The sequence below is a fragment of the Festucalex cinctus genome, chromosome 21, assembly GCF_051991245.1.
Source record: "Festucalex cinctus isolate MCC-2025b chromosome 21, RoL_Fcin_1.0, whole genome shotgun sequence".
Lineage (NCBI taxonomy): Eukaryota > Metazoa > Chordata > Actinopteri > Syngnathiformes > Syngnathidae > Festucalex > Festucalex cinctus.
Genome location: NC_135431.1, coordinates 472,844 through 500,794, shown reverse-complemented (window position 1 = coordinate 500,794; position 27,951 = coordinate 472,844). Strand labels below are relative to the sequence as shown.

General features: G+C 48.0%; 3 protein-coding genes and 1 long non-coding RNA gene across 8 annotated transcripts; 3 read left to right on the top strand and 1 right to left on the bottom strand.

The window, feature by feature from the left end:
- The first annotated feature begins 80 nt into the window (after positions 1-80).
- Positions 81-6,100, top strand: LOC144010149 (kunitz-type protease inhibitor 1-like). Its single transcript, XM_077510321.1, has 10 exons — positions 81-648; positions 1,088-1,248; positions 1,585-1,726; positions 2,552-2,722; positions 3,264-3,305; positions 3,377-3,505; positions 3,581-3,631; positions 3,715-3,885; positions 4,766-4,834; positions 4,914-6,100. The coding sequence occupies exons 1-10, from the start codon at positions 258-260 to the stop codon at positions 5,084-5,086; spliced, it is 1,500 nt and encodes a 499-aa protein (XP_077366447.1). The 5' UTR covers positions 81-257; the 3' UTR covers positions 5,087-6,100.
- LOC144010154 (uncharacterized) lies at positions 5,089-11,124 on the bottom strand. Its single transcript, XR_013281153.1, has 2 exons — positions 8,855-11,124; positions 5,089-8,755 (listed from the first exon to the last, which is right to left on the bottom strand). It is a non-coding gene; the product is annotated as an uncharacterized LOC144010154 (long non-coding RNA).
- LOC144010141 (pleckstrin homology domain-containing family G member 3-like) lies at positions 6,281-17,417 on the top strand. Of its 4 annotated transcripts, none has more exons than XM_077510293.1 (19): positions 6,281-6,427; positions 6,719-6,929; positions 9,053-9,304; positions 9,373-9,473; positions 9,553-9,622; positions 9,686-9,732; positions 9,817-9,967; positions 10,036-10,167; positions 11,336-11,518; positions 11,591-11,683; positions 11,749-11,835; positions 11,921-11,948; positions 12,015-12,101; positions 13,074-13,106; positions 13,184-13,206; positions 13,506-13,604; positions 14,266-14,364; positions 14,603-15,854; positions 15,918-17,417. In XM_077510293.1, the coding sequence occupies exons 3-19, from the start codon at positions 9,218-9,220 to the stop codon at positions 16,634-16,636; spliced, it is 3,291 nt and encodes a 1,096-aa protein (XP_077366419.1). In that variant the 5' UTR covers positions 6,281-6,427; positions 6,719-6,929; positions 9,053-9,217; the 3' UTR covers positions 16,637-17,417. The 4 variants fall into 4 exon arrangements, with proteins under 4 accessions (XP_077366419.1, XP_077366422.1, XP_077366420.1 ...); XM_077510294.1 differs by having other exon boundaries at positions 6,287-6,410; XM_077510296.1 differs by lacking the exon at positions 13,506-13,604.
- A 274-nt stretch (positions 17,418-17,691) lies between these two features.
- On the top strand, positions 17,692-27,832 carry cep170bb (centrosomal protein 170Bb). 2 transcript variants are annotated; one of them, XM_077510291.1, is made up of 18 exons: positions 17,693-18,019; positions 18,221-18,345; positions 18,438-18,527; positions 18,611-18,691; positions 19,617-19,673; positions 20,089-20,188; positions 20,267-20,374; positions 20,475-20,948; positions 21,313-22,208; positions 22,286-22,444; positions 22,851-22,929; positions 23,026-24,609; positions 25,469-25,688; positions 25,783-25,960; positions 26,624-26,703; positions 26,784-26,877; positions 26,952-27,003; positions 27,200-27,766. In XM_077510291.1, the coding sequence occupies exons 2-18, from the start codon at positions 18,241-18,243 to the stop codon at positions 27,328-27,330; spliced, it is 4,488 nt and encodes a 1,495-aa protein (XP_077366417.1). In that variant the 5' UTR covers positions 17,693-18,019; positions 18,221-18,240; the 3' UTR covers positions 27,331-27,766. The 2 variants fall into 2 exon arrangements, with proteins under 2 accessions (XP_077366416.1, XP_077366417.1); XM_077510290.1 differs by having other exon boundaries at positions 17,692-18,019; positions 20,089-20,374; positions 27,200-27,832.
- Positions 27,833-27,951: the final 119 nt, after the last annotated feature.

Below are 27,951 nucleotides of genomic sequence, written 5' to 3'. Positions count from 1 at the left end.
ATTTCGCCCAGTTGTATTATGAAATTGACCCAAAAGCAATACAATATAATAGTTACCACATGGGACAAAAACGGCCTTTCAGTTCAGCTCAGGTGAATCACCTGCGTGACGTCAGAGAACTTGGGCGGGGCCAGTGTCTTGTTTCTTTTCCTTGTTCGCGAGCAGGTGACAGAAAAACCGGAAAGGTGAGGTGAGGTGAGCCCCAACGGCTGGGATTCGATTCGAGTTTTTCCTCACGTGTCGGACGGAAGTGGAACATGTCGCCGTTGCCGCTCTTCCGCTTCTTCTTCTTCTTCATTTTCATTTCCCTCGCGGCGCGTCCCGGCAACGCGGACGTCCTGCCGGAATGCGACAGCGTCTTCCGGTCCGGCCAGGAGGACTTCATGGTGGACGTGGAGGACGCCGTGAAGGAGGGCGCGGTTCTCTTGGCCGCCGTCGCCGACGCGAGCCGCGTCGGCACGTGCCAGGACGCCTGCTGCGACTTGGAGCAATGCAACGTCGCGCAGCTGGACGCCAACCGGACGTGTTCGCTCTTCGACTGCGCGCCCCGAAACAAATTCGTGTGCCGCTTCGTCCGCCGGCCCGGATACCGGAGCGTCATCAGGGACTTCGAGTACCGGAAGTACATGCAAGGGCCGCAGGATGCAGGTGGGTAGGAAAAGAGCGCACGCCCCTCCTACTCTCGTGCCACCTTTTTTCTGATATCCAAAAATGAAAACAGAAAAAAATAATACTAATCATTTGAAAACATTTTATAACTGACTCTATGAATGTCACGTGTTTGAGTTACTGACCTGTATAGATGACTGGATAGCCGAAAACCGGTGCAAGCCGTTGACGTCACAGGGCGGCCATCTTGTTACTCCCACTTGCGAGCAGACTACTAAAACTATACTTTTTGCTGACTTCACTCAAAAAGTAGTGCGATGAGTCGCGGCTTGGTGAAGAAATGTATCTTCAAACTAGGCTCACATATTTTTCAAATCACTTGAAATAAGAATCCTATGGAAAACTATCAAGTTTGGTGATTTTTGGCTCACGATGCCCAACCGTGACATGGCCGCTGATGAGCACGTGATTTCCGCAGATGAGCCGGCCCCGCCCATCGCCATCGCGGGTGTGGACAAGGTGGTGCAGCCCGGCGCCACCGTCATGCTGGACGGCATCCAGAGTTTGGCCCTCGGCGACGCCACCATCGTCGACTACGACTGGTCGCTGGAGGTCGGAAACGACAGCGTCGTCATGGAGGTGATGTGCCAAACAAGCCAAAACGACCGATTTTGACCCTTCAAACGTCAGCCCAAATAAACGGACACTTTGAAATGATTTTTAAATCCAAATATTCTTAACACTGATAAAAATTCAATGCACGTTTTCCACAAAAATGGGGATATTACAAATCAAAAAATATATTGAAAAACAAAAGACTGGCATGAAATAATGCTGTCACTTTGATTCCTTTAAAAAATCAATTATCCATTTTTCAATAACTTCCCGTTCCTGTCGTCTTGTGGGCACGTTTGGTGATGTGAAGTGCTGAATGGAAGCTTGATGATGTCATCAGCGTGCGCCGTCTGCTTGCAGGAGACGCTTCTGCCCGAGCAGGTGCGAGTGTCCAACCTGGTGGCGGGCCGCTACGTCTTCCGCCTCGCCGTCACCGACTCCAAGGGGCAGTCGCACCGCGCCGACGTCCAAGTGCTCGTCCTGAGCGCCGAGTTGTCCGCCCGTAAGTGCTCGCGACATCGTTTGCCCACTTTATTTGAACAAAATAGTGTGTTAGTAGCCAAGAGGGCCCTAACTAGAGCTGCGTCCTAACACCAAAAGATGACAACAGCATCCAATACGTATGCATTCTTTTTTTTTTTTTTATTTGGGGGGGGCGCGGATCATTTTTCAGACTTCATTTTTAGACTTTTCTGACATTTTTGGTCATTTTATGGACACATGGTCATTTTCTGCCTGTCTTCCTGGCTATTTTTTCTGCCTTTTTTGCTATTAATTTTCTGACATTTAAAATCATTTTGTGGACACTTTTTGAACATTTTCTTTCTCATTTTGTTAAATTAATTTTCTGACTTTGGCAATTTAATGACATTTTATTTTAAGTTTGTGCCTTCTTTTTTTTGGACATTTTATGGTTACTTTTTACATGTTCTGACTTTTTTTTTGGTGTACTTTATATGGTCATTTCCTGCTTTTCTCTCCCTTTTTGGACATTTTGATGTTTTTCTAGGGTTTTTCCCCCCCACCCTCAAACTTTTTTCATCTACTTTTCATCTTTATTTTTCTGACCACTTAAATTTCATTTAAATTTATTAAATTCTCAATTTTAATCAAACAAATTTCTACTTAATTATTTTTTTCAATGAATTTTTATTTAATGAGCCATTGCGTCATTTAAAAAAAGCTATCTTCAAAATGAACTAAATATGTCATTTGTCCTCATTTTTTGGGGGATCTTCAGAGAAACTTTGTGAGGGTCGCAAAAGGTGATTTGTTCTTTCTGTATTTTCATTTGTTGCTTGTCGTTTGTCGGGCGACCGCGGTCCAGGTTACTGCTTGTCGGAGGCGAAGGTGGGCCCGTGTCGCGCCGCTTTCCCTCGCTGGCGTTACGACGCCGCCCACCAACGATGTCGCCAGTTCGTCTTCGGCGGGTGTAAAGGAAACCTCAACAACTTCCTGTCCAGGGACGACTGCGACAAGGCCTGCGACCGAGTCACCGGTAACTCCGACGCGCTTGAGTTTGTTTTCAGTTTAGTTCTCTTCAATGTTTGAATTAGTTTTCAGGGTGGTTCTCATAGTTTTTATTAGTTTTAGTTGTTTAATAAATGATTAGTTTTAGTTAGTTTCAGTGTTAGTTTTACTTTTTTATTTTTAAATGTGTATTATTAAAAATTATAATATTAAAAAAAAAAACAGCATGGTAGCGACGTCATCTTTTGATGCCTTTCTATTGGCTGCTGCCCGATGACGTCACTTCTGTGTGACACACTTTCAAACATCCTTATTATGGTGGTTGATATCAAAATAAATGTACTTCCAATCACATTTGAAATCATCCCCACACGCTCATACATTCAATTCATTACCAAAGACTCCAATGAAGGAAGTTTTAGTGAGTTTTGTAAACATAAAAGGTCGTTTGTTAGTTTTCTTTTTAAAAAAAAGCATTTTCAGTTTTATTTTATTTCGTTCACGAAACTTTTTTTTCCCGTTTAGTTGTAATGACCTCAAATGACCTTTCTGCTCGATCCCCCTTGCAGCGACGTCATCAGAACTTCAGCGCAACGCCCTCCCAGCTGGCGGTCAGTCCCACAATGCACCTCTTCGCGTCACCCGGATGCCATGTTGAGTGTGCGTGCGTGTGCGTGTGCAGAGGTTTGCGATGGCGCGTGTCGTCACTTTCAGCTGGATTGCGGCAACGGCTGCTGCGTCGACCCCAATTTGGAGTGTGACGGCGTGACGCAATGCCGCACCGGCGCCGACGAGACGCACTGCAGCCAACGTAACGCAAACGCAAACACGCGTGCACGTGGCTCCTCCTCTTTTTTTTCTTTTAAATGTATTTTGTTTTTTCCAGTCAACGAGACGTTCGCTCGTCTTCTGGAGATCGACGTCAACCAGAGAAAAGGTGAGAGCGCTCCGCATGCGTTAGCACGCGGCGAATCACGCGCTGGCTAACGCGGCCCCGCCCCCTGCCCCTCCCCCCCACAGCCCGCTGCACGGAGCCGCCCCAAACGGGCCCGTGCCGCGCCAGCCACACGCGCTGGTACTACGACCCGCTCAAAACCAACTGCCAGCGCTTCACCTACGGCGGTTGCCACGGAAACGACAACAACTTTGTGGCCGAGACGCAGTGCGCCGCGTCCTGCCACGGCGTCACAGGTACGCACGTGCACGGGCAGACTCTAGGGGGCGTCGAGTTTCACCGTCAATATCATTCGTTTTCAATTGTTACTCACAACTCTTACTTTGAAAGTCAAAAGGGAAGAGGAAGCAATTGGAATCAATGTAAACGTTTGAAATCAGCACATTTTTAACATAAATTTTAGATTAAACTGCTTTAATATTAACTATTTCAAGTAAAACTATTATTAATATATAACTAATATTAACTAAAACAAAAAAAGCACCAATTAAAAATAAATTTTAAATGTTTTTACATTTTTTAATTGTTTTAATAGATGTCAAACAATTAAAAAAAAAAATAGAATACATTTTAAAATAATTTTTCATATATATATATATAGATAGATTTTTTATTTTTATTTTATTATAGAATAAAAAAAATATTTTGGTTTGTCCAATAATAATTAGATGTCGCAACAATTTAAAAAAATAAAATAAAATAAATTGTAAAATGTTTACAAAAAAAATATTTTGAAATTATAGATTAAAAAATATTTTGGTTTGTCCAATAAAATTGGATATTGCAGCAATTTAAAAAATAAATATTAAAATGTTTTTAAAATTTACATTTTTTTTTTTATTTTGAAATGATAGAATAAAAATATTTGCCCAAATACATTAGATGTCACAACAAATTAAAAAAAAAAAAATTTGAAAAGTTTTTTTTTACAATTTTTAAGTATTTTTTTTTAACTTGTCCAATAAAACGCAACAGCAAATCACTTTCCTGGTTTGTGAAAGAGTGATGAAATAAAGCCAATGTTGCCGTTTGTATTTGAAATTGTGTGATGTCAATTGGTCTTCTTTTGTTAGCGTATGTAAACGCGCGTGCTGATGATGTCATCTCCCGTGACAGAACGCGACGTGTTCGCCAAAGGAATGTTTGAACGCTTCGAGGACACGCAAGAGGACGAAAGCGGCTCGGGTGAGTTTTTCCTCCGTCCCAAAGCGATGAAGGCGCTCCGTGACCTCGGCCGTGACCTCGGCCGTGACCTCGCCCGCAGGTCACGTGGCGCTGGCGGTGATCCTGTCGGTGGCCATCTTGGCCTTGCTGGCCATCTTGGGCTACTGCTTCCTGAAGAAGCGGCGGAAGCCCTCCGGCGCCCGCGCGCCCGCCCACCAGGTGGCGTCGGAGCAGGACACGCTCGTCTACAACAGCACCACCAAACCGCTCTAACGTTTTTGACATGGCCATCGCATTTTTGGGTCAACGATTTCCCACAAGAGGCGATGTGCTCATCATCGGCTCGCTTTCTCGCTCACTTTTCAGCTTTTCAGTCGGCAGGTGCGTGGAGGTACTTTTGCTCCACACGGATGCAAACTTACAAGTGTGGTCAAACGTCCGCATCGTCCACGACCGGACGCTTCCCGAATCACATTTATGCTAAAAAAAAAAAAAAGAATCACCAAAGAAGTCATTCTTGCTGTTTATGTGCCTTTTTATGCATTTTTTTGTTTTTTAAATAACCAAAGAAACAGTCAGTCTTATACACGCGGGCTCCCTCTAGTGGTACACGGCAGAATCACCAAAAGAACGCCTTCAAAGTGTGCATGACGTCACAAGTCAAAATGGGGGTCAACGGGGTGAAAAGTTAAATTGTACGTCTTTAAAAAAAATAATAATAATCACCAAATAAGTAATTCTTACTGTTAATGTACCTTTTTATACATTTTTTTTAAATCACCAAAGAAACAATCGGTCTGATACACGCCACGCGAGCTCCCTCTCGTGGTGCTTGACAGAATCAGCAAAAGATCTCTTCAAAGTGTGGATGACGTCACAAGTCAAAATGGCAGCCAACTGGGTGAAAAGTTAAATGGTACTGTACGTCTTTGACAGAGTACGAAGAAATTGAGTCAGATTTATGCTTTAAAAAAACAAGTCACCAAAGAAGTCATTCTTACTGTTCATGTACCTTTTTATACATTTTTTTAAATCACCAAAGAAACAATCGGTCTTATACACGCCACGCGAGCTCCCTCTAGTGGTATGCGACAGAATCACTAAATGAACTCTTTCAAGTATGCGCAAAATGGCGGCCAACTGGGTGAAAGGTATATATCGATTTCCTTATAATCCTAATTTAAGATTTGCTTTTATGTCTTAAATTCTTTATTTTTTTTGTAAATGTTTTTGAATGAGTATGTATGAAATGTGAGATATAAATAAAGCCGAAATTGCCGAAACTGATTGATGTGTAGGTCATTTTTTGATCCTGAAATTCGCAATTTAAAAAAACAAAAAACAAAAAAAGGTTTTCTTGTGATTATGTAAAGTGATTTGATGTTTGTTGTGAGGCTGCGTCGCCCTCTGCTGGCGAGCGTGAGAAGCGCACTTCCCCTCTTCTGAGAACTTTTGATTTGAATGGGCTTTTGAAATGTGCGCATGCGCAGGGGCGGCGTCGCTGCAAGGCACAAGCAGCACTTCGACGTGAACAAGAATCCAACTTTTGCCGACTTTGCCGTCTTGGACTTGAGCTTCTTTCGTGACCTCCGCCAGGGTGAGTCCCGTGAGAAGGTGAGTTTCTGAAGTGATTTCAAAACATAAAGAATTAGAGAGAGATATATAAAAAAAAAAAAAAAAAAAAAGTGGTTGTCGACGATGTTTGCTGTCAGTCAACACGGAAGTCATTGTTGAACTTTTCTCGTCAAAAGTTCAAGCTGGAACTTGTCACCCCAAAGTTGACTTACGCAAGGTGGAAACAGCACGCGGAACCAGAAGAACTTTGGAAACGTGTCTGACATTGAAAATGTTGCAATCTGGCCAAAGTTCAAATGAACTGTTTTTTTTCTTTCTTCCTGAAACAAGCTGTAAACTGGTTTCGTCAGTCGACCTGATGACGAGATAGCACCTGTACCTGTGGCTTCCCATTGCAACCCAGAACGGGACGCCCGTTACCACGGCAACCGCATCTCGCCGGGTCGGTGGGCGTGGCCGCAGAGCAAAAAAACTGGTTTGTCCAGGTTCGGCCCCGAAGGAAGTTCCCTCCGCTGACACATCCGCATCGCATCCGTCAAAGGTGAGTTGACGACTTCAACTTGTGCTTTCCTGTTGTTTGAAAGCGTTCTATAAATAAAGTTGACTTGAGTTGATGTGGAGGCGCGTTGCGTTCAAGTGCACTTTGGCAACGACGACAGTTGAAGTGTCAAGTCAACAAAAGCTTTTGACAAGCGCACGTTAATGGCAACAAAAAGCGAATGTTGTTGTTGTGGAGCGGCGGACGCGTGGCGGCGAAGGCTGCCGCCGCCGGCGTCCATCACAATGGACAATGGACGCCAGTGTGTGTATAGAACGCTTGTTTGTGTGCGCAAAATCAATTGTGCAGCTGAAAAGCAATTTATTCCTTTTTTGGGTGCTCGGATGCCTTTCTGTCACTCTTCCAGTCTCCCTTGGAACACTTTGATGTGCTTGCAGTGGGAGTGAGACGATATCTCGATATCGTGAGACGTTTTCTCCCACTAGATTATCGACATGTCTATGCAAGTATTGCGATATTTGTACAGCAACTCTCACGACTCCATTTGTTCATGACTTATTGAGCAATTACTTGGCGGGCCACTAGGGGGAGCGCCTTGTAAGAGTGGTGGGGAAATGGACGCAAGTCTTTAGGCGAAGAAGACTCATCAGTTTAGTTATTATTATTATTATTATTATATTTATTTTTATGATTACTTTTTTTATACTTCTATATATATTTATATTATGTTGATATATTACTTTTATTTTATTAAAATATTTTTTATGATTTTTATTTAGCTTTTTATATATTATATATTTATAAATTATATTATGTATTTATATTTTTATATTTAATTATTCTTACTTTCATTTATATTTATTTTGAGTATTTTGTATTTATATATTTTTTATATATTATATATATTTAGAATTTTATATTGTCTATTTTTATATTTTTATTATAATATGAATTCTTTAATTATTTATATGACAGTATTGTGGATTTATGACCTGAGCAATATAATTGATAATGGCGGTATCGTCATATGGTGACATCATCGTTCTGGTGAGCCTTGTATGTTGTATCGTATGCTGAGGTTGCCATATATATTTATTATTGTTTCAAAATGTCACGAAAACGCAATTGGGCTGCTATTTGCTCTCAAGCGAACGTCCGACCGTCCGTCCGTCCGACCGACCGTCAGGCGGGCGTGCATCCGTCTCGGCACGACTTTGCATCTAATTGGATCAGCGTGAGGCTGCTGCCACTTTTAGTCTTCTTCCATCTGCTTCCCGCTCGCCTCGCCTCGCCGACCGACCGGACGGACGGACGGACGGACGGTAAGAAAAGCAACAAAAACAAAACCAACATGTTTCCATTCTGCTCATTTTGTCGCACGTGTGACCTTCCGCGACCTCTCGTCCCTGCCTGACACTCATTTGCATCGGCGGATGGAAATGAGTGAAACTTTGCAATTGTCAAAATATTTGCTCACTGGGCTCAAGTACATTTTTTTTTTTTTCTTGTCAAGTAGTGTAATTGAGTTTTTGTCGGTCGGTCGGTCAGCATGGATTCAACGGGCGGCAAATCATCTGAGGGGACGTGAGCAGCAGGAAATATCGGATTATCGTAGCATCGACTCAATGATCGTATTTGGATGGAAATGATCGTACACGCGTCGCAATCAAAATACACAAATTGGCAAATATTTTGGCTTCTTGTGTTAGTGTCACTGATCTGTATATGTTACTGGATACTTGCGCCATTTCCTGTTTGGGAGCGTTTCCTCGGGGCGGGCACTTCCCATTCAGCCAATCAACGCGTGGACGTCTCTCGTTTCTCGTGCTCAGCAAAGCGCAGTTGGCTGGTATGATGTCACATGACAACTGAAAAAAAAAAAAGGTCCAATTATCGTACATTTGACATTTTTGTGGATTATTGATCGTACATCGTACAGAGGGTCACATGATTGTATTATCGTACACCTGCCAACACTGATGAGCAGACTCGGAATCGCCGTGGAAACCGGCCCACGTCACACGAAGCTTCTTCTGTGCGATGAGGTGCACGCCGGCGCCCCCCAGTGGTGTGGAGTCTAATAGATGTTCTGTGCTTGAGGAGGCAAAAGGGATTCCTCAGGGAACACAAATATTTCATTTTTCTTTCTTTTGTTGGTACTGCAGGACAACAACAGGGGGGGGCGCCAGTGAGCGTGATCTGCTCGCCGTTCCGGGACCATCCCGGGCCGAGCGTCGGACGACCGCCAGCCCCGAGGAGGGCGGAGCCCATCTATGTGACCGGAAGTGGGCGGAGCCAGCCCCCAAGACGTCACCCGACGGCCATCCGTCATGGCGCCGACGTACCTGGACCGCGTGGTGTCGGAGATCATCGAGACGGAGCGGACGTACGTGCGAGACCTGCGCATGATGGTGGAGGTGAGACGCGACGCCGTTTGTGACGTCGGTTCCGAGCCGCTTCATTCAAATCGCCGCGCGTTCATCAGGACTACCTGGCGCACATCATCGACCGGGCGGATCTGAGCATCCGCCCGGAGCAGGTGTGCTTCCTCTTCGGCAACATCGAGGACATCTACGAGTTCAACAGGTGACGACGGGAAAAAAGGTGCGATCGGCTTTGCGCTCGTCCTAACGATTGTTTTGGTTTTTTTCTCGCCACCACTCAGCGAGCTGCTTCAGGATCTGGACCTGTGCCAGCAGGATGCCGTGGAGGTGGCCAGGTGCTTCGTCATCAAGGTGAGGCCGCCATTTTGTTTGTTTGATATATATCGTGACAGTCGTAATGTGTTTTGCTTTCAGAGCGACTACTTTGACATCTACACTCAGTACTGCACCAACTACCCCAAGTGAGTCCACCGCCTGTTTGCGTGTTTTTTGTGACCTTTTGACCCCCGCGCTGACCCGGGTCCCGGTCACCGGTCGGTTTGCAGCTCGGTGGCGGCGCTGACCGACTGCATGCAAGACAAGAACCTGGCCGTGTTCTTCCGGGAGCGTCAGGCCGCCTTGAAGCGGCCGCTGCCGTTGGGCTCGTACCTGCTCAAACCCGTCCAGAGGATCCTCAAGTACCACCTGCTGCTACAGGTGACCACCCGCAGGCGGCGTGTCCTCGGGACGGCGGATTCAACGCGTGCTCGCTTTGTGCTGTTCAGGAAATCGCCAAGCACTTTGACCCCGAGGAGGAAGGCTTCGAGGTGGTGGACGAGGCCATCGTCACCATGACGGCCGTGGCCTGGTACATCAACGACATGAAGCGCAAACACGAGCACGCCGTCAGACTGCAGGTCAGAGGCGGGGGCGGGACGGGGGCGGGGCTCTTCGGCCACACGCGCTGGCGACCGAGTACAACCTCGCGATTTGCCATATCACCATATATTGCTCAGGTAATAAATCCACCATAATCTATGATAATAAAACTAGTCATAAAATAATAATAATAAAATAAATATCCCCAAATAATTCTAAAAAATAAATAATAATAAAAGCGATTTGAAGGTTTCGATTTGCGGTCAGTCGAGTCCCGTCCGCGTTTGACAATTTGCAAGTGAAGAAGAATCCGCCCGTGTTTTGGTCACGCATCCGCTCTCGTCTTCTTTCATCATCCCACAATCGTCTCACGTTTGTCAGAACGAGAGGCAAGTCGGCGCAAGTTGACTTTTGGAGCACTTTCGATTCAAACATCGGCCAATTGGGCCAAAATGGCCGATTATTCTCCCCTTAAAATGTTGTTGAAGGAAACCAAAGTTTCCGACGCTGTGAAAGTCCCCTGAATGCAACGTGTAGCATTGGCGTCTGTTATTTTGCTTATTCTGTTGTTCCTAAGCGTAATTTAAGTTGTTTTATGACGCCGTCGTTGGAGTTAACTGTAATACTAAACTAACAACGTTAAGAATGACATCCACTGGATATTTAAATACAAAATATGCTTCGTTTTTGCCTAGCGCTAACAGGAAGTTATCAAATGCTAACGGCAAGTTAGCATCGATTTCGGGAGTGTTTTTCCGTCAAATAACGAATATTCACGCACAAATGTTGCGGCAAAACATTCCCACAGATGAGATAACACAACACAAAGGCAGAAATTCCTCCCAATGTGTGGAAAAACGACTTATTTGAATCGAATTCAATCGTAACTTTCTTCCGTACTCACTTGAAGCGTGTAGCCCAATGGATGAACGGCACCACACTGCCCCCATGAGGCCAAAACGCACCAAAACAGACAGCATTTGTTCTTACGGTGTTTTCCGTTGCTATTATTTTAGTTTATTCGATTCTTATTTCACTTTCTTCTTGTTTTTATTGTGTCATTGTCTTTTCAAAGTTCTATTATATTCTAAAGTCTTTTCTCAAAATTCAGGGATGCAAATACACAAGGTTTGTGGTTTTTTTTGTTTTTTGCCTTATCACTCATTTACGCATGGAAGACGTCTTTTTGGCTCTTGCGTGTTGCAGGAAGTGCAGTCGCTGCTGCTGAACTGGAAAGGTCCGGACCTGACCACGTACGGCGAGCTGGTCCTGGAGGGCAACTTCAAGGTGCACCGGGCCAAAAACGAGCGCACGCTCTTCCTGCTGGAGCGCGTGCTGCTCCTCACCAAACGGCGCGGCGAGCACTACGTCTACAAGGCGCACATCTCGGTGAGGACGGCTTCGCCGGGCCACGCCCCTTCACGACGAACCGCAACGTTGGGCTTTTGTTTTTGTCGCCAGTGCTCCACGTTGATGCTGATCGAGAGCACCAAGGACAGTCTGAGCTTCAGCGTGACGCACTACAAACAACCCAAGCAGCCGCACACCTTGCAGGTCGGTCGGTCGGCGGGGGCGGGGGCGGGGCTTCGCCGCATCACGTGACCGCCCGTATCTCTCAGGCCAAGACCGTGGAGGAGAGGAAGATGTGGGCGCAGCACATCAAGCGCATCATCCTGGAAAACCACCACGCCATCATCCCGCAGAAGGTCCGCCTTCAACGCCGCTTTCGTTCCCGCGGCACCTTCGCGTCAACAAACGTTTTTTTTCTTTTTCTTTTTTTTTTTTGAACAGGCCAAAGACGCCATCTTGAATTCCAGATGTGAGTTGCGCTCGTTTTGACTCGGTAAGTTAAAGGTCACGTGGCTGACGTCGCCGCCCCCTGTAGATCCTCGCAGGTATCGCTACTGCCCGGACAGGCTCCAAAAAGTTCCGTCGTGTTCGTCGGACGACTTTCCACTCCCGCGCTCGGCAGGTAAACGCGCACACGCGAATAGAGTATAGGTGTGGGAAGCTCACGGTAGCATACGATATGCGATACCACAATGATCGATATATTGGTCAGGTCATAAAGCAACAATAATCTACTCAAGACATAAACGGATGTTTTTTTTCAATGAGAAAATCACGCAATATTCAAACTGCTGACATGCAACATGTAGTCAATTGAAAATGACTTCAATGTTTAATCCAACAAACATAAAATGTGTTTTAAAATGTTCAAATTGAAGATATAAAACACATTCTTCATAGAAACGTATGCAAAAGTGAGTCAGTTGCTGGACAAAAGTAAGCAAGAAATAATAAATAAATAATGATAATTAAAAAAAAATCATAATATAAGATCATGTAAATATATAAATACATAATATCATTTATAAATATATATCATATATAAAAATGTAAATAAAAAATATTCATAATAATAAAAATAAAATAAATTCAATAAATAATAAATAATAATAAAAATAATACATAAAAAATAATTAAAATATAATTATAATAATATAAATACAATATAATATATAAATATATATATATATAATATATAATAAAATATAAATAAAAAATAAAGAATTCATATTATAATAAAATAAATATAAATACATAATATAATATATATATATACAAATATAATAATAATAAAAATAATAATAAAAATAATAATAAATAAAAATAATAATAAAAACTAAGCTGATGAGAATACTTGCGCACAGTTCCCCGCCACTCTTATGAGGAGCTCCCCCTAGTGGCCCGCCAAGTAATTGCTGTTCTAGTGGCTGTATATTAACGACAAATATCACGATACTTGCGTAGGCGTATCAATAATCTATCAGGAGAAGAAAGTATCATGATTTATGGCGATATCGATATTTATATCGTCACACTCGTAGTATAGGAGGTGATTGTTGACAGATAAGCGATGTAATGCTTGTTTTGTTTTCAGACGTCAACGAGGTCATTGAGCTGAACTCCAAAGGTGAAAAGCCTTTTATTGTTTATTGATCATATGCGTCGTCATCATCATCATCGTCATCGTCTTGTTGTTGTTTGCAGAACAAGCCGACGTCGTCTCCAAGGTAAGAAACACGTGAAAATCAAATTCCAATTGTTGACACCGAATGAAACTCATTCAAATACACATCGCATCAATATTTGTCCGTTTTTGTGGGGTGGCCAGAACAGATTAATGGCAAGAGTTTTGAGTTGCAAGTGTCTTGCCAGACTGGATTTAACTTGTATCTCAAGGCACTACTGGGCACCTACGATGATCGATCGATGGATTGAAATATAAACGAGAGCAAATTGGGCTGACGTTCGGATTTTCAAAATCAAGGCGCAATTCTTTTATGAGGTCAAAGGTCAGGTCTTTCCGCAGCTTTCCGACGACGACGACTGCGAAAGCGAGGCCGACGTTAGCTCGTCGCCCGACTTTGCTAGCTCGGTGCTGGGCGCCCTGTCTTGCTGGCGCTACGTGGTGAGTTCGGATCTCCAGCTTGAGGCAAACGTGCGCCAATTTAATCAACAACATAACAAACATGCTAAATGCTACGCCGCTAACACAGCCGAATATTGTTTCACTTTAGCATCTAATGCTAAAAGATAAGCAACTGACATTTGGCCTTCCGTCGACGTGCTACGCTAGGCTAGCGGTGTCGGATGAGTCTCTGACAAGCTAAGCTAGCGATAGCAACACGATAACAAAATCTGTGGTTGGATTTGGCATCCTCAACTCCCAAGTTACTCCAAAACTTCCCTAACTCTCAAATCTAAACAAAGCTAAGCTAACGACAGTGTAGCCTCTGTGCTAAAAGGAGGCTAATCCCGCCTCCATTCTTGTTTGCAGATGTGGGAATCTGGAGTCAGGTGACTCGACTCGAATGGTGCGCGTTTAGGACTTGCTTAGCTCAAACTTGTGGACTTGCCTTTGACTTGTTTAACCCAAATCACGACTTGGTTGGGGGTCTAAGACTTGCGACTTACACCGCTGATGTTTTGTTGTTGAGTGTTTGATGAACGATGAATTGAGATGCTGATAAGTGGGAGGACTTTGAGAGTCCCCGTTGAGAGCTTTTGTGTTTCGGGAGTTTGGAGGCCGTGAACGGCGACTAACAAACGAATTCATCGACTTGTTGAAGGAGGCGGACAGAAGTGACGTTTCCGTCAACGATTCCAACGAAGAAAGTGGCCTCGGTGAAGAGGAGGAGTCAGGAGGGCCCGAAGCAGCTTGCGAGCAGGTCAGTCCAAGTCCAAGCAAACCTCCGACGTCCGGAGCAAGTCTCAAGTCTTAACCTTCAGTTTCAAGCAAGGTCTAAGATCTAAGTCCATTTATACACAAAAATGCAGATGTTTTTTTTTTTCACGTAATCGGACAAGACTTGCTCAGGCACGTAGAAGAGGGAAACCTCCAAAACCATGCAGGACTTTGGTGCCCCTGCGTTACGCACTTCAAGGAATTGCATCCTTCCTTTGCAGACGTCCACACAAAAGGAAGCGTTGGCGTCTCTACGTCCTCCTGAGTCCCGCCCGTTGTCTGAGCCAGCCGCGTCAGAGGACCTGAAACCTGCCCAGCACCTCACGGAAGAACCAGCGCCCACCACTCCGGAGTCACAATCCAAACCTGGAAGTAGCGGCGAATCGTCCGAAGATGAGGACGGCGACAAGGAAGCGGACGGCAACGGCAGCATCCTTCCGTCGTCCGTCCTGGATAAAGCGGGCGCCATCGCTCGCCACTTGAGCAGCGTGAAGCGAGGCGCTCCGGTCTCAGACGATGGCAGCTCCCCGGGGGCTTCGCCGCGGTTACTCGTCCCCGGCAGCGGCCGCCTCAGTTTCAGCGGCAGACGTGCCGGACCTGGACCATCGTCGCCGGATCTCAGCGAGCACGACCGGATGCTCTTGTCTCCTCAATGGGGCAACGCTGACTTTGACGAGGAACGAGGTGGTCTGCGAAGGCGGGACTCGACCCTCTCCAGCAAGGACCAGCTTCTCATTGGCAAGATCAAGACTTACTATGTGAACGCAGAGAACCAGAACGCCGTCTTCGGCCTCCAGCGCAGGGAGAGTCTAACATACATCCCGACGGGTCTCGTGAAAACCTCGATCAGCCGCCTCAACAGCATCCCTGACCAGGTTGACCCCACGCCCGCCACTGTGGAGTCACGTTCACTGCCAATAAGTTCCAAAGGCCTCATGGTCTCCACTGACCCTTTGGATGGTCAAAAGCCTGCTCAGAGAAACGCAGACCCGAAAGATTCTGGGTCGGGTGCCAAAGGGTTCTCCGGGTCTGGACCGCAGAAGGATGACGAGTTCCGACCGTCGAGCGAAATGCTCAAAGTCTGGCAGGCGATGGAGCATCAGTTGGGTGGGACTTCCTACCTTTCTGACGTCACAAACAGAAGACTTCAAACTGATCGAGCCCAGTCCGACCTGGACACCATTTCAGAGGAGACCGCCCTGGTTTCACAAAAACCCGGCAACATCACCCGTGAAGGGAATCTGAACCTTCCTTCCCGTGTCCACAGAGCTCAGATTCCTCAAGGTGCCCAACTTGGGACGCAAACGGCAGACGAGTACGCGAACCTGCCGGCGGACAAGGCGGACAGCAAGGTCCGCCATCTCGCTCGGCAGTACAGCCAGCGCGTCAAAAGCGTCAAACCGGTCAGCAGACAGCGAAGTTGCGGAAACCTGACGCTCAAGAAGACTTTGTCTTGTGTGCTGGAGGAAAGCGGTAAGAAAAGCTTCGCTTAGCGCCACAAATCAACCGATAACGTGTGCTCCAATTGTTTTGCAGGTCCCAGTCCAACTGTGGATCGGGTCCCGTCGCAGAGTCCCGAGGCTAGCGGCATCTCTCCGGGTCGCATTCCGTCCCGCAGTCCCGTTGGCGCACCTCCCGAAGGCTTCGACTGGCCCGACGTGCGAGAACTGCGCTCCAAGTACTCGGACCAGAGCGGCTCGGGCGCGGCGGGCCGGAGTTGGTCCACGGCGGAGCAGGTGTTTGATGTGGCGTCGAGGCGGCGTTCCTTGAACGACGCCCCGCCTCGCCGGTCCTACGCCACCTGGAGCGCCGGCTACCTTAAATCCCGCAAGGGGCTTCACAGGGCTCGTCCTTTGGACCCTTGGCTTAGCGCCGCCCGAGAGCAGTGGGCCGGTAACGGGGGCGGGGATGATATCGCGGCCCGGGTAGCGCAAGAGGAGCTCCCCCAGCAGATCTTGAAGCTCTCGCCAGAAGCAGCTGACGACACCGACGCTTACGTGGAGATCCGATCGCCGACCAGTCGGGAGAAGATCTCCATCTTGGCCGTCATGGACCGCTGCCGGGCCTACCAAGAGTCGGATGAGTACAGGCAACGAAGCCAGTCAACCAAGACTCAAGACAGCTTGAAGACCACCTTGTCCTCCGGAGACCACTTCCCAACTGCCGAAGAGCATGTCGGAAACCAAATCCAGGCGGCCGGACAGCAAAACCTCGTGAAAAATCTGCGAGAAAAGTTCCAGAAGCTCAACTCCTAAAACCGCTCAAGTGGAAAAGGACAATTCCGATGGAATGTCGGAACATCGGACTAGTGTGCTGAATTGTCCATGCACTAGGACACACTTTGTCCTCAGATGATTAGGTGACACTAGTAGACCGACTCGGGTGCACTGGTAACATTTTGACCACTTAAAGTGCCACTTTTGGCTTCCTAGTACAGAATTAACCACTATGAGTAAATCACTTTGCGGAACTAGTAACACAACTGGGCTGAACTAGTAGACATTTGTTATGCACTAGTAGCAAACTTATCAAAGACATCCAGCTGGAGGTCCATGTACTTGTACTAGTAGTGAGACAAAACTGCACTAATTGACATCTGTGTGCTACGGGTGAAATGTTAACTAGTACATTAACTAGTGGTCAACTTGTGCACTGTTTTGCCTTACTAGTACCAACTTGTTAACAAGTACATAACAATTCGGTGCACTAGTTGAATAAATCTTTCAGTAGTTTTCAAATGGTTTCATTTGTGAATGGAAACGAGCAGGCTAAATGCTCCGCCTTCACGATGACGTCATGTGACTGGAGGTCAACGTGGCTTCGTCTCCATGGCAACAGCAAACATACATTAACGTCCATTTTATGGTCATGACTTTTATTTTCTTATGCAAATGAGTATTTTTATACTGATAGGAAAGATTAGTTTGGGTAATATTCGTAGGTCGTACTTACGTGACGTCATCATCATTGTTATTTATGTCAACTGTACATCACTAAATATTTATTGGACAAATAAAAACACTGACTTTGTCTCCACACGTGCCAATGACGTCACTCAGCCTCATGCACGCGCTTGTCTGTCAAAAATAAGAGTGTCACGTGAGCGTTTTGTTAGCATATTGGAGCTACCAGCTTAAAAAAAAACAAAAAAAAAACGTCACCTCGCGCGGTGGATGCGCGCGCGCGTGCGTGTGTGCGTTGCAGCAGGTTGAAGATGCGCCGGAAATCAACGCGCCTTCACAATAAAAGTATATAATCTTTCAAATCTGCAGCATGTGAATGCAGGAAGTAACTATTTATTTCACAGGAAGCTAATTAGGCATAATAATTCTCTGACGAACATTTTCGACACATTTCTTGTGTCTACTCAAGACGAAAAGACTTTCTGTGTTTAATTTTGAAGGTGTCGGAGTGTTTCGTTCCTGCGTGTGGTTTTAACACGCTGCGTCTTGACGCAGCGGGACGGGTGGCGTCTGCTTCTGGTTCTGGTTCTGTTGCTGGTTCTCGGTCTTGTGCGTCGGATGCCGCGGCGGCAGCGTCATCATCGTCATCGTCGTCAGCTTTCCGACCGACACACTTGCGCTTCCGTTCCGGAAGAGGAGACGAAGGTCCTCGCTCAGCATCCCCGTCGAGCCGAGGTGAGAGCGGCTGCATGGGCCGGGCCGGGCCGGGCCGTGGAGGGGCGTCGGGACTCGGGAGGGGAGGACGTACATGTTCGGTTCACAGCAGCTGTCCATCATCACTGCGCGTGTCACTTTGACGTCTCATGAGGGCAACGCATGCGTCCTGTGGGTGGGGCTCGGTGATGGTGATGGTGATGATGCTGCTCTTCCTCCCAGAATGCTTTGCGCCTGACAAGATGAGCGTGACGTCGTGGTTCCTGGTGAGCAGCTCCGGCACGCGCCACCGCCTCCCCAGGGAGATGATCTTCGTGGGCCGGGAGGACTGCGAGCTCATGCTGCAGGTGAGTCGGACCCCGCCCCCACCTGTTCCCGATGATGATGATGATGATGACGGTGACGGTGACGGTGACGATGACGGTTTCCCCCGCGGCAGTCTCGCAGCGTGGACAAGCAGCACGCCGTGATCAACTACAACGCCACCACGGACCAGCACCTGGTCAAGGACTTGGGCAGCTTGAACGGGGTGAGACTGAAAGTCTTCTCGCTCTTTCTTTTTGGCGAAACGTCACAGCTGACTTGGAATTGACGCCGGCGGCTTTCTTGCAGACGTTCGTCAACGACCTGAGGATTCCCGACCAGACTTACATGACGCTGAAAGTGTCCGACATCCTCCGCTTCGGATACGATATCCTTTCGCTAGCCAACCGCAAAATTGGTTGCTGTCAAAACTAGTGTGGGGAAAAATGGCCATCGTTTTTGGTTTTTTCGAAATTAAGGGCAGATTTTGTCTTGATTTAAAAAAAACAACAACACACACACACACAATACTGTAACTAGTCTTGCTTTCAAAGAGTACCACAGTAATCAGTAGGGATATAACGATAATTATCACGATATTGTTGGGGAGGTTGGTGATACAAAACGTCACAATATTGTAAAAAAAAAAAAAAAAAGAGCTCATACTAAAAAATAAACACTATATTGTCTTTTTGTACATTACAGTCATGAAATATATTTAATGAATATTAAAAATATTGAAGCACTCACACACATTGAGTTTCTCCACATATTGATTTGGTTCACAAGCATATTACATCCATATTTTGGCATTTTTAAACATAGAAAGGCCAAAACATGCCTTGTTGAAAATTAACTTGAAGTAAAAAAATACAATAAAAAATACTGGCCACCAGAGGGTGCTACAGCTGCACAAAGGGAAAATAAACCCGACTTAAAAAAAATAAATAATAAAAAAATTAACTGATGTGCTGCTGCTAATCTGCTGACATGACGACGACGATATATTGTGTCAGTTTTATTATCGCGATATTGCCGTTGTTACGTCCCGAGTAATCGGAGAATATTTGCTGCTGAAGGACAATTTTCAAGCGAGGTCAATGAACAATTTGTCAGTTATCAAAAACAGTTGTCGATGAATCTATTCATTGTTGCACCTCGACCAAATATTTGGATTGAACGGCCAATAAGATGAGCACGTTTCAACTCCAACAGCAACTTTTGAAAGTTTCGCGTTTAAAGGAAGAACATGTACGTTAGTCATTGGTTACTTTTTTTTTTTTTTTCCTTTTGTTTCCTTAACCCGAATGCACATTCTCACGTCTACGTTCTGGAGAAGAGTCAACACAAAGTCCCCGAAGAGGCCTTGAAGGTGAGTGCGTCGACACGTTAGCGCGTTTGTTTACAAACGGCCCGAAACGCGCGGCACCGTGGACCAGTAGCTAGCGCGACTGAGAGGCGTCGGCGTCCCTGGCAAGATGGAGGAAAGCTTGGCTTCTGTAAAGGAGTACTAACAACTTCAGAGGAGGCAAATCCAGTTCCAGGAAAGTCAAAACCATTTGGCTTTAGCCTCAGGTGCTAGTTAGCTACCTCCCTAAACTCGCAGTGTTCATTTGAGCCGCCATTTTTCAATTCAGTCTCCGTTTTAGTCCAATTTTAATCAAACTTGTTTATATTTTTGATCAACCTCGCCTCATTTTTATCTCGTCCCATTTTTAGTCGACTATAGTCCGCCATTTCCGCTTGAGAAGTCGCGACTTGAGTATTAGCGCCCTCTGTCGTTGCAGCATGAGAAGTACACCAGCCAATTGCAGATCAGCCTGAAGGCGACACAGGGGAAGAAGGCGGAACTGGAGAAGAACGCCAGTAACAAGAGTCTGACGCAAGGTCCGGAAACCAACGCCGGCCGACGTCGTGAGGGCGCTTGGGTGCGCGACTTGTCCCATTTGTGTTTGTTGCTCGCAGAGGTTCCGCCTCCGCGGCCCACGCCGCTGTACGGGCAGCCATCTTGGTGGGGAGAGGAGGATTGTGGGAGTCGAGTGGATGAACCTCAGAAAGACGACCCTCGCTCAGGTCAAATCTCGCAAATTGGAGCCTCAAACTCTGAACTACACCAGTTCAGTTTGAGAAAGTCCAAGGTCTGGTTTGTGTTTAGTTTTTTTCTTCCCCCCAGACGTGTCAAAAGAAGCTGTGGATCCGGATTACGCCGATTGCCTTTCCGGTCCCCAAACCAAGTCCGCGTTCCCGGCGTACCAGCGCGAGGCCAGCTACTTCGAGATCCCCACCAAGGACTTGCAACTCCCCAAGTCGGTGGAGGCGGAGCTACAGGAGATCCCCACCAAGGACACGCCCCCGGCCCCGACCGAGACCCCGCCCGCCGTCCAGAGCCACGCCTCCTTCACCATCGAGTTTGACGAGTGCGCGCCGGGCAAGATCAAAATCAAGGACCACGTGACCAAGTTCTCCTCCCGCCAGCGGAAGACTCCGCCCCCTGCCAAGGCCGCGCCCGCCGAGGTGATGTCGGCGCAGAGCAAAGTGGCCGATTGGCTGGTCCACAGCGACGTGGGCGCCATGAGGAAGCGGCCCACCTGCGACGACGTTTACAGCACCAAGAGCGACCTCGCCGTCAACGTCAAGTCGCTGAAAGGTGACGAGGACGCCAAAAACAAAACTTGAAATATGCAGTGGACGTCGTTCTTAACAGTGTGTATTTCGTTTTACAGTTAACTTCAACGTCATTAAACAACCGAAAGGACGCTTAGGGACAACAGAATAACACACTTGCTAATTGCTAATGCTAACGCAAGCAAAAATGCTGCATTCAGGGTACTTCACAGCGCCGGAAACTTTGCTTTTGTTTGATAATATTTTAAGGGGAAAATAATTGGCTGATTGTTTTGGCCAATGAATCGGTCGGGCCGGAAAACACGAGCATTGGCAAATTAGCTTGATAATGCTATCACGCTGCATTTATTAGCATCGAGCGGTCAATGGCGCTTCCTGTTTTGCAGGTCATCACCATGACGACGGAACTCAAAGCGACTCCGAGGACCCGGCGCTCAAAGGACGGGAGAGTAAATCCCAGCGTTCCGAGACCCGTGCTCACCCCGAGCCCGCGTCGCCGGCCTCCGCCCCGGAACGCCCCCCCGGGGCCCCGGAACGCCCCCCCCGGGCCCCGGAACGCCCCCCCCGGGCCCGCTCGCCCGTCCCGGACCCGTCCAGGCCGGCGGGCGCCCCCGAGCGCCTGAGCCTGCAGCAGGCCTTCGTCATCGAGTTCTTTGACGACAACCCGCGCAAGAAGCGCTCGCAGTCCTTCACTCATAACCCCGCCCACGCCGACTCGTGCTCCGCCCTCAAGGCCAAGCCGGAGCGCCGCAAAGGCGGCGAGCGGCCGGCGTCCGTTCACGGCCACGTGACGCCGACGAGCCAGCAGGTGACGCTGCCGCTCAAAGGTCCCGGCGGACACGCGGTCCCGCAGAGATCCAGTTCTCTGAAGCGGGAAGCGGCGGACGCGGAGACCTCTCGCTCGGCGTCGGCCATCTTGGTTCGTCCTTTCGGCAGCGTCGGGAAGAAGTCCAAACTGGCTCGCGAATTCGCTCGGGAGTTCGCCGCCGAATTCCTCACGGATTCGAGTGCGGACGCCTTCCCTACCAGGGAGCGGATCTCGCCCGCGCCCATGTCGGCGCCGCCGGTGATGGTGTCACCTCCTTTGCCGGCAGAGGCTTCAGCTCCGCCGTCCTCGGGACCGGCTCCGCCCCCCTTGAGCTTTCCCGGGGGAGACCCCAAAGGGTGCCAGAGGCTGCTGAGGAACGAGGAGGACGACAGCGTGAGCGAGGCGGGCACCTACACCATCGACATGGACGCTCACGACCAGGAAGTGGAAGACGCTCGCAACATGATCGACCAGGTGACCTCGTCTTTTTTTGCGCCGACCGACTCCGCCCGTCAACGGTACTCACGAACCTTGTCGACGTCCCTCGTCAGGTCTTCGGGGTCCTGGACTCTCCGGAGTACGGCGGGCTGAGCCCGGGAACGCCGAGGCCTGTGATCGACGAAGGCCGGGATGAGAATGCGGACGTTCCGAGCTGTTGCACGATTTTACACGACTTTGGTCTGGCTGCTAACACGGCAAACCCCTCACAGGTTCAAAAACAAAAAAAACAGCACGATAACACCTGTCGTGTGTAGACAACAACTTTCATATCATTGTCTCCATTCACGATTTCATGTATTATTTTGCATGTATTTATTATTATTATTATTATATTTATTTATTTATTTAGATTTATTACATTTATATCTTTTTTTATTAATTTATTTTCATTTATTTTATGTATTATATTATCATTATTTATTTTATTTCTGTTATATTTATTTATTATTATTATTATTATTATTATTCATTTTTTATTATTATCATTATGTATTTATGTATTTGTATGTATTTTGTATTGATTTATGTTATTTTCATGTATTCTTATTATTCATTATTATTCGCCATAATTCATGTGGCTAACATGAGAACATTCAAATTGTTGTCTTCATGCAGGCTCCAGGTCCAGAAGGACCAAAGTGGGTTTCCCGTTGGGCCAGTCTAGCAGACAGCTCTGCCGCAAAACCTCAAGAAGGTACTTTTCATTTTTCTTGCAAAAATGTCAGGACATGATTTGACCGGGAAAAAAAAAGTCCGACCAATACGTGGAATGAATTTGACATCTTTGTAGGCCCGCACAGGCCAAACCAGCCGAGCGAAGGTCACAGCTACGACCATTCCGAGTCGGAGTCCAGCCACAGCTCCAGGACCAGAAGGCTTCTGCCTCAGGTTCCCCCTGAAAAACTGGACGCTGCCCTACCCGGCCGCCGACTACGCCCCGAATCTTCCCCAGGCCAGGAGCGCGCCGACAGAGATCCTCGTTCTCCTGGGCGCCAGCAGGACTCTGCGCGGTGCCTGTCTGTCCAGGATGAACTGGATCCAGACAGTCTGAGCGACGCCAGCCGCTCAGAAGACGGAACCGTTTCAAAGCAAGCCAAGAACCGTCAAGCGGCTTTCAAGTCTTCGGCTCCTTCAAAGGGTTGCGCAAAATCCACCATTTTCTACATCGGCTCCGAAGATCCAACCAAACCGGAGCCGGCCAGGTTCTCGGCCCACATTCAGAGGAGCCCGGACTCCGACGCCAAAACTCCCCCGACCACCGTCCTGATCCGACACCTGGGCGGCCACGAGCCACGAAGGGGAGGCATGAAACCAAACAGCTCCGCCCCCAACCTCCAAACTCCCAGCAAAGATTGCGTCCCGACGAAAGACACCGCCTCCCTCGTCCGGCAGGAGAGTTTCACCAAAACGGGACCCGGCCAAAACGACCGAGTCAAGAAGAAGCTTCCCCACATTTCCAGTCAGCCGTCCATCAGAGACTTGGAGCAGAGGACGGACAAGTTTCCGGACGCCGAGTCCTTCCTCCAGGCGGCCGGCAAGTTCCCGACCAAGAAAGGCGGCTCGTCAAGCCACGTGGACGATTCGCTTTCCGGAGAGTCCGACGTGGACACGGCCAGCACCGTCAGCCAGGTGAGCAGCAAAAACATGGCTGTCGCCGTTCACAAACGGCCCGACGCCAATCTCCCCACGGAGAAGACCTCCTCCGCTCAGCAGAAGGGACGACAGCAGTCGGCTCGCGAGCGACTTTCCGAGAAACGGCGAAACCAGGCCGCCGTCGCGCCGGCGAACAAGGCGGAGGCGGCCAAGCGTTTCCAGATGCGCCGCAGCGCCGGCAGCCGCGGTTCTTTGGATCTTTCCTCGGAGGGCCAGCAGACCTCTGATCAAGAAGCCCCCCAGACTTCCAACCGCGGTAAAAAGGCGGTCTCGCTTCAAAAGGACGACAACGCAAAGACGCAGGTCCTGACTCGCTCCAACAGCTTGTCGGCGCCGCGTCCCACTCGAGCGTCCATGTTGCGGCGAGCGCGCCTCGGAGAGGCTTCGGATAACGAAGGCGCCGAGACCGACCGGGCCTCCCAAACTTCCGACCACGCCGCTACGGCGCCCAAAGCGGCGCCAGAGGCCAAGAAACTGTCCAGGCTGGACATCTTGGCGCTGCCGAGGAAGCGGACCGGTTCTTTCACCGCCCCCAGCGACAACGAGACCTCGTCCTCCGTCGGCCGCTCCGGGTTCTCCAATCGCAACGTCGATTCGGTCCTTAGTGCCAGGAAGTCGGCGGCGGGCGACGCCCGGCAGGCTGCGGGCAGAGTGGGAGGAGCTCCGGGCAAGAATACGCTGACCCGCACCCGCTCCAGTGGGGCCAAGTATCCAAACAGTGGTGAGTTGCCCAGGAGGAACCCACTTTGTGGGCGTGGCCCTTCCTTCTCCTCGCAGTTTTAGACTACAGGAAGTCCTCAAGTTAAGGCGCACGTGACTTAAGGTGTTTCGACTTTACAAAGGTAATGCCTGGTCCGCCATTTTGGCTCCTTGTCCTCCATTTTGCCCGCACTGTTTTCCCCTCATCCGCTATTTAGCCCTTAGCTAGTGCTAGCACTTGTGAAGCACTTGTGGGAGTATCTTTATACAACAGGGAGTCCTCCAGTTAAGGTGCACTCGACTTAAGGTATTTTGACTTTACAACAGTTATTCCCGGTCCGCCATTTTGGCTCCTTGTTTGTAATTTTGGCCGCACTGTTTTCCCCTCATCCGCTATGTAGCCTTTAGCTAGTGCTAGCACTTGTGAACTTGAGAGAGTATCTTTAGACTACAGGAAGTCCTCGAGTTAAGGAACACTCGACTTAATGCGTTTCGACTTTATAACAGTTACTCCCGGTTCACCTTTTGACCCCATTCGGCATTTTGCCTCCTCGTCCGCCATTTTGGCCGCACTGTTTTCCCCTCATCCGCTATGTAGCCCTTAGCTAGTGCTAGCACTTGTGAACTTGAGAGAGTATCTTTATACAACAGGGAGTCCTCCAGTTAAGGCGCACTCGACCTCAGTACGTTCAACTAACATGTTTCCTTCATCACAATCTTCAAATGTTTCGCTTTTTGATTTGGCCTACAAAGTCAAGGTACCATTTTGTAGTCCTTGTAGATTGCAAGTGGAGGCGGATCTCGAAATGTTCGCACACTTGAAAACATCCGTCCGTTCGTCCGACCACAAGGATCGATCAGGACGACTTTTTTGTCACCAGGTTTCCATCCCAAGCACAAAAACTCCGACTTTTCGTCTTCATCCGACGAAGACTACAAAAGCGACGCGAACCCCACGAAAGCCAAACGCTCCGCCCAGACTCCTCGGAGCAACCGGACGGCCGCCGGACGCTCCAAATCCGTCTCGCACGAGACGGAGGACGACGAGGACCGGAGCGACCCGTACCAGAACTGGTCCACGCACAGCGCCGAGATCGCCAAGTACGGTTTTTCCAGTGAACGATTGAGCTGGCGTCTTGGCATCCAAAATGTCCGCCTGACCTGTTTTTTGTTTTGTTTTTCCCGCCCTCCGCAGGCTGAGTCACGACTTGGCGAAAGACTTGGCCATCTTGGCCAAAGAAATCCACGACGTCGCCGGGGACGGCGACGGCGCTCCCGCCGCCGCCGCCGCCGCCAACGCCGCCGTCAACGCCGCCACGCCCGGCGGCTCCGCGCTGGACACGTCGGCGTCCGCCGTATCTGCCAGCGAGGAGGTGGGCCCAAAACCACGACAAAAAAACACCACACAGCCACACAACAAAACAAACAAAACAAAAGGCCAATTTGTCTGCTCGCTTCAGGCTAACATCGAATGCAAAACATCATCGACAGGCGACAGGAAGTTAGCTGAGGTGGGCGTGGTCGATGACCTTTTTAGCACCAGTTTTGTCGTGTGCTTCAGCGCTTTCAGCAAAATGCTCCATCATGCGCAGCCTCACAAAAATACACGGATTGAGAAAGGAGAATGCGTGCGTACTCACCGCGATGGACAGAAGTCGGCAACCTACCGAAAGAAAAGATGAAACTCTCTTCTTTCATCAGGAATAAAAAATCTGTTTCCGTTTTGCAGCAATTAGCATTAGAATTTAGCTACGTTTCATCATTTTTCACATTCCTGGGATTGTGACGATATATTGATATCGTGATAAATTGTTGTTCATGACTTCTATATAGATATATTATGTATTTATATTATATTTATTTATATTATTTTATTATAATAATATGAATTCTTTTTAATGTGTGTTATTTATTTATTGATATGTATTATTATTATTGTTATTATTTATTTATTTATTTATTTTTTACATTTATATTTGTATTTGTGTTTTTCTTACATATATTCATGTTTGAATTTTCCCCCGGTGGCGTTTTAGGACTCGCAGCCGCTGAGCCCGCTGCGGCACCTGTCGCACGCCATCCGGGACAACACGGAGCAGCTGGCCGCCAAACTCAAGTCGGACATTTTCTCATTTTGCATTTTCTTGCTTTTCGAGTGCAAAAATGGTAAAAACCTCTTTTGCGTTTGCGTTCCAGGCTGATGTTCCACAACAAAGAGGACGCGTGGGAGGAGATTGACAAGAAGATCAAGTCGGACGGCCAAATTGCCGTCCCGAAGACGTCCAATCAGGTGAGGCCGTTCGCACGCGCGAATTCAAAGTGAACAAAAACGTAACGAAGCCGTTTGATTGGCTCATGTCGCAGGAGATCTCGTCCATCGTCACGGAACTCACACGAGTGCAGAGGCAGCTGGAAGGTAAATGAGAAGAAATATAAATACATTCATATTTGTTTTGCTTTGACTTGTGAGTTCCAACTTGAGATACGAGCAGTCGACTAAGATAGAATTCGTCAACTCTTCATCAAGAAAGAGACTGGAAGTTGTTTTTAGCCACTCCGAGCTGACGTTGACACGAAAACTGTTCCCGAGATTTGTGTGCGTGTGTCCGCAGTCATCAACTGGGTGGTGGATCCGGCCGGGAGTCTCCAGGCCGCCGACCAAAGTCCTCGGACCTCCTCCAAGGAAAAGAAAAGCGGCAAACAAAATGGCGTCGCCCAGAAAACGCGGCGCCAAATGCTGTGAAAAATGCTGAAACGTGTTCCTCATTTTGTGCACATGCTGGTTCATCCCAAAAAAAAGTAGCAAGGAGGAATGTGGAACGGCGCCCCCCCGTGTCCGTGTGCGGAAGTTCTGTTCCGCCGATTGTGTCTGTCGTGCTGACAAAAACGCTTTGGCTACAAAAACGCTTCCTCATTTGGTATCGTCGCTGTCGCTCGGTCGCTACGGCAACATCCGCGCTTCTGTTCGCAAGCTCCTTGTCGGACTTAAGCCACGCCCCCCCGGGTGCCGATGGGCGCGATTACTCGATGTGCGACTTGAATGCCGTGACGTCAGAATGAAATGAAATCAAATGAATGTTCTTCATCGTCATTTATTACAATTAAAAACAAAAGAGAAAAAAAATGACGTGTGCAAAGTCTTCATGCAAACAAAATGGACGCTCAAATGCGTCTCATCTGTACGTATGGCGTATAGTTGAGACAGTAGTCAGCTGGCGAGGTGGGACTAACAAGATGGCCGCCATGTGATTTGGCCTATCCAGGCATATATACAGGTCAGTGGTGTGTGTGTGTTGTGAAGCGTTTTGGGTGTGAGGTCAAGAGCCCCGTTGCAAAAAAAGGTGTCATGTTGTTTTTGTTGTCA

Coding starts and splice junctions, on each gene's coding strand:
- LOC144010141 (XM_077510293.1), top strand. CDS start 9,218: ATGGCGCCGACGTACCTGGACCGCGTGGTGTCGGAGATCATCGAGACG. Junction 12,102..13,073: donor TCCACTCCCGCGCTCGGCAG/GTAAACGCGCAC, acceptor TTTTGTTTTCAG/ACGTCAACGAGGTCATTGAG. Junction 14,365..14,602: donor CCGAAGCAGCTTGCGAGCAG/GTCAGTCCAAGT, acceptor CTTCCTTTGCAG/ACGTCCACACAAAAGGAAGC.
- LOC144010149 (XM_077510321.1), top strand. CDS start 258: ATGTCGCCGTTGCCGCTCTTCCGCTTCTTCTTCTTCTTCATTTTCATT. Junction 3,506..3,580: donor CGAGACGCACTGCAGCCAAC/GTAACGCAAACG, acceptor TGTTTTTTCCAG/TCAACGAGACGTTCGCTCGT. Junction 4,835..4,913: donor AGAGGACGAAAGCGGCTCGG/GTGAGTTTTTCC, acceptor CCTCGCCCGCAG/GTCACGTGGCGCTGGCGGTG.
- cep170bb (XM_077510290.1), top strand. CDS start 18,241: ATGAGCGTGACGTCGTGGTTCCTGGTGAGCAGCTCCGGCACGCGCCAC. Junction 22,445..22,850: donor ACACGGCAAACCCCTCACAG/GTTCAAAAACAA, acceptor GTCTTCATGCAG/GCTCCAGGTCCAGAAGGACC. Junction 25,689..25,782: donor CACAGCGCCGAGATCGCCAA/GTACGGTTTTTC, acceptor CGCCCTCCGCAG/GCTGAGTCACGACTTGGCGA.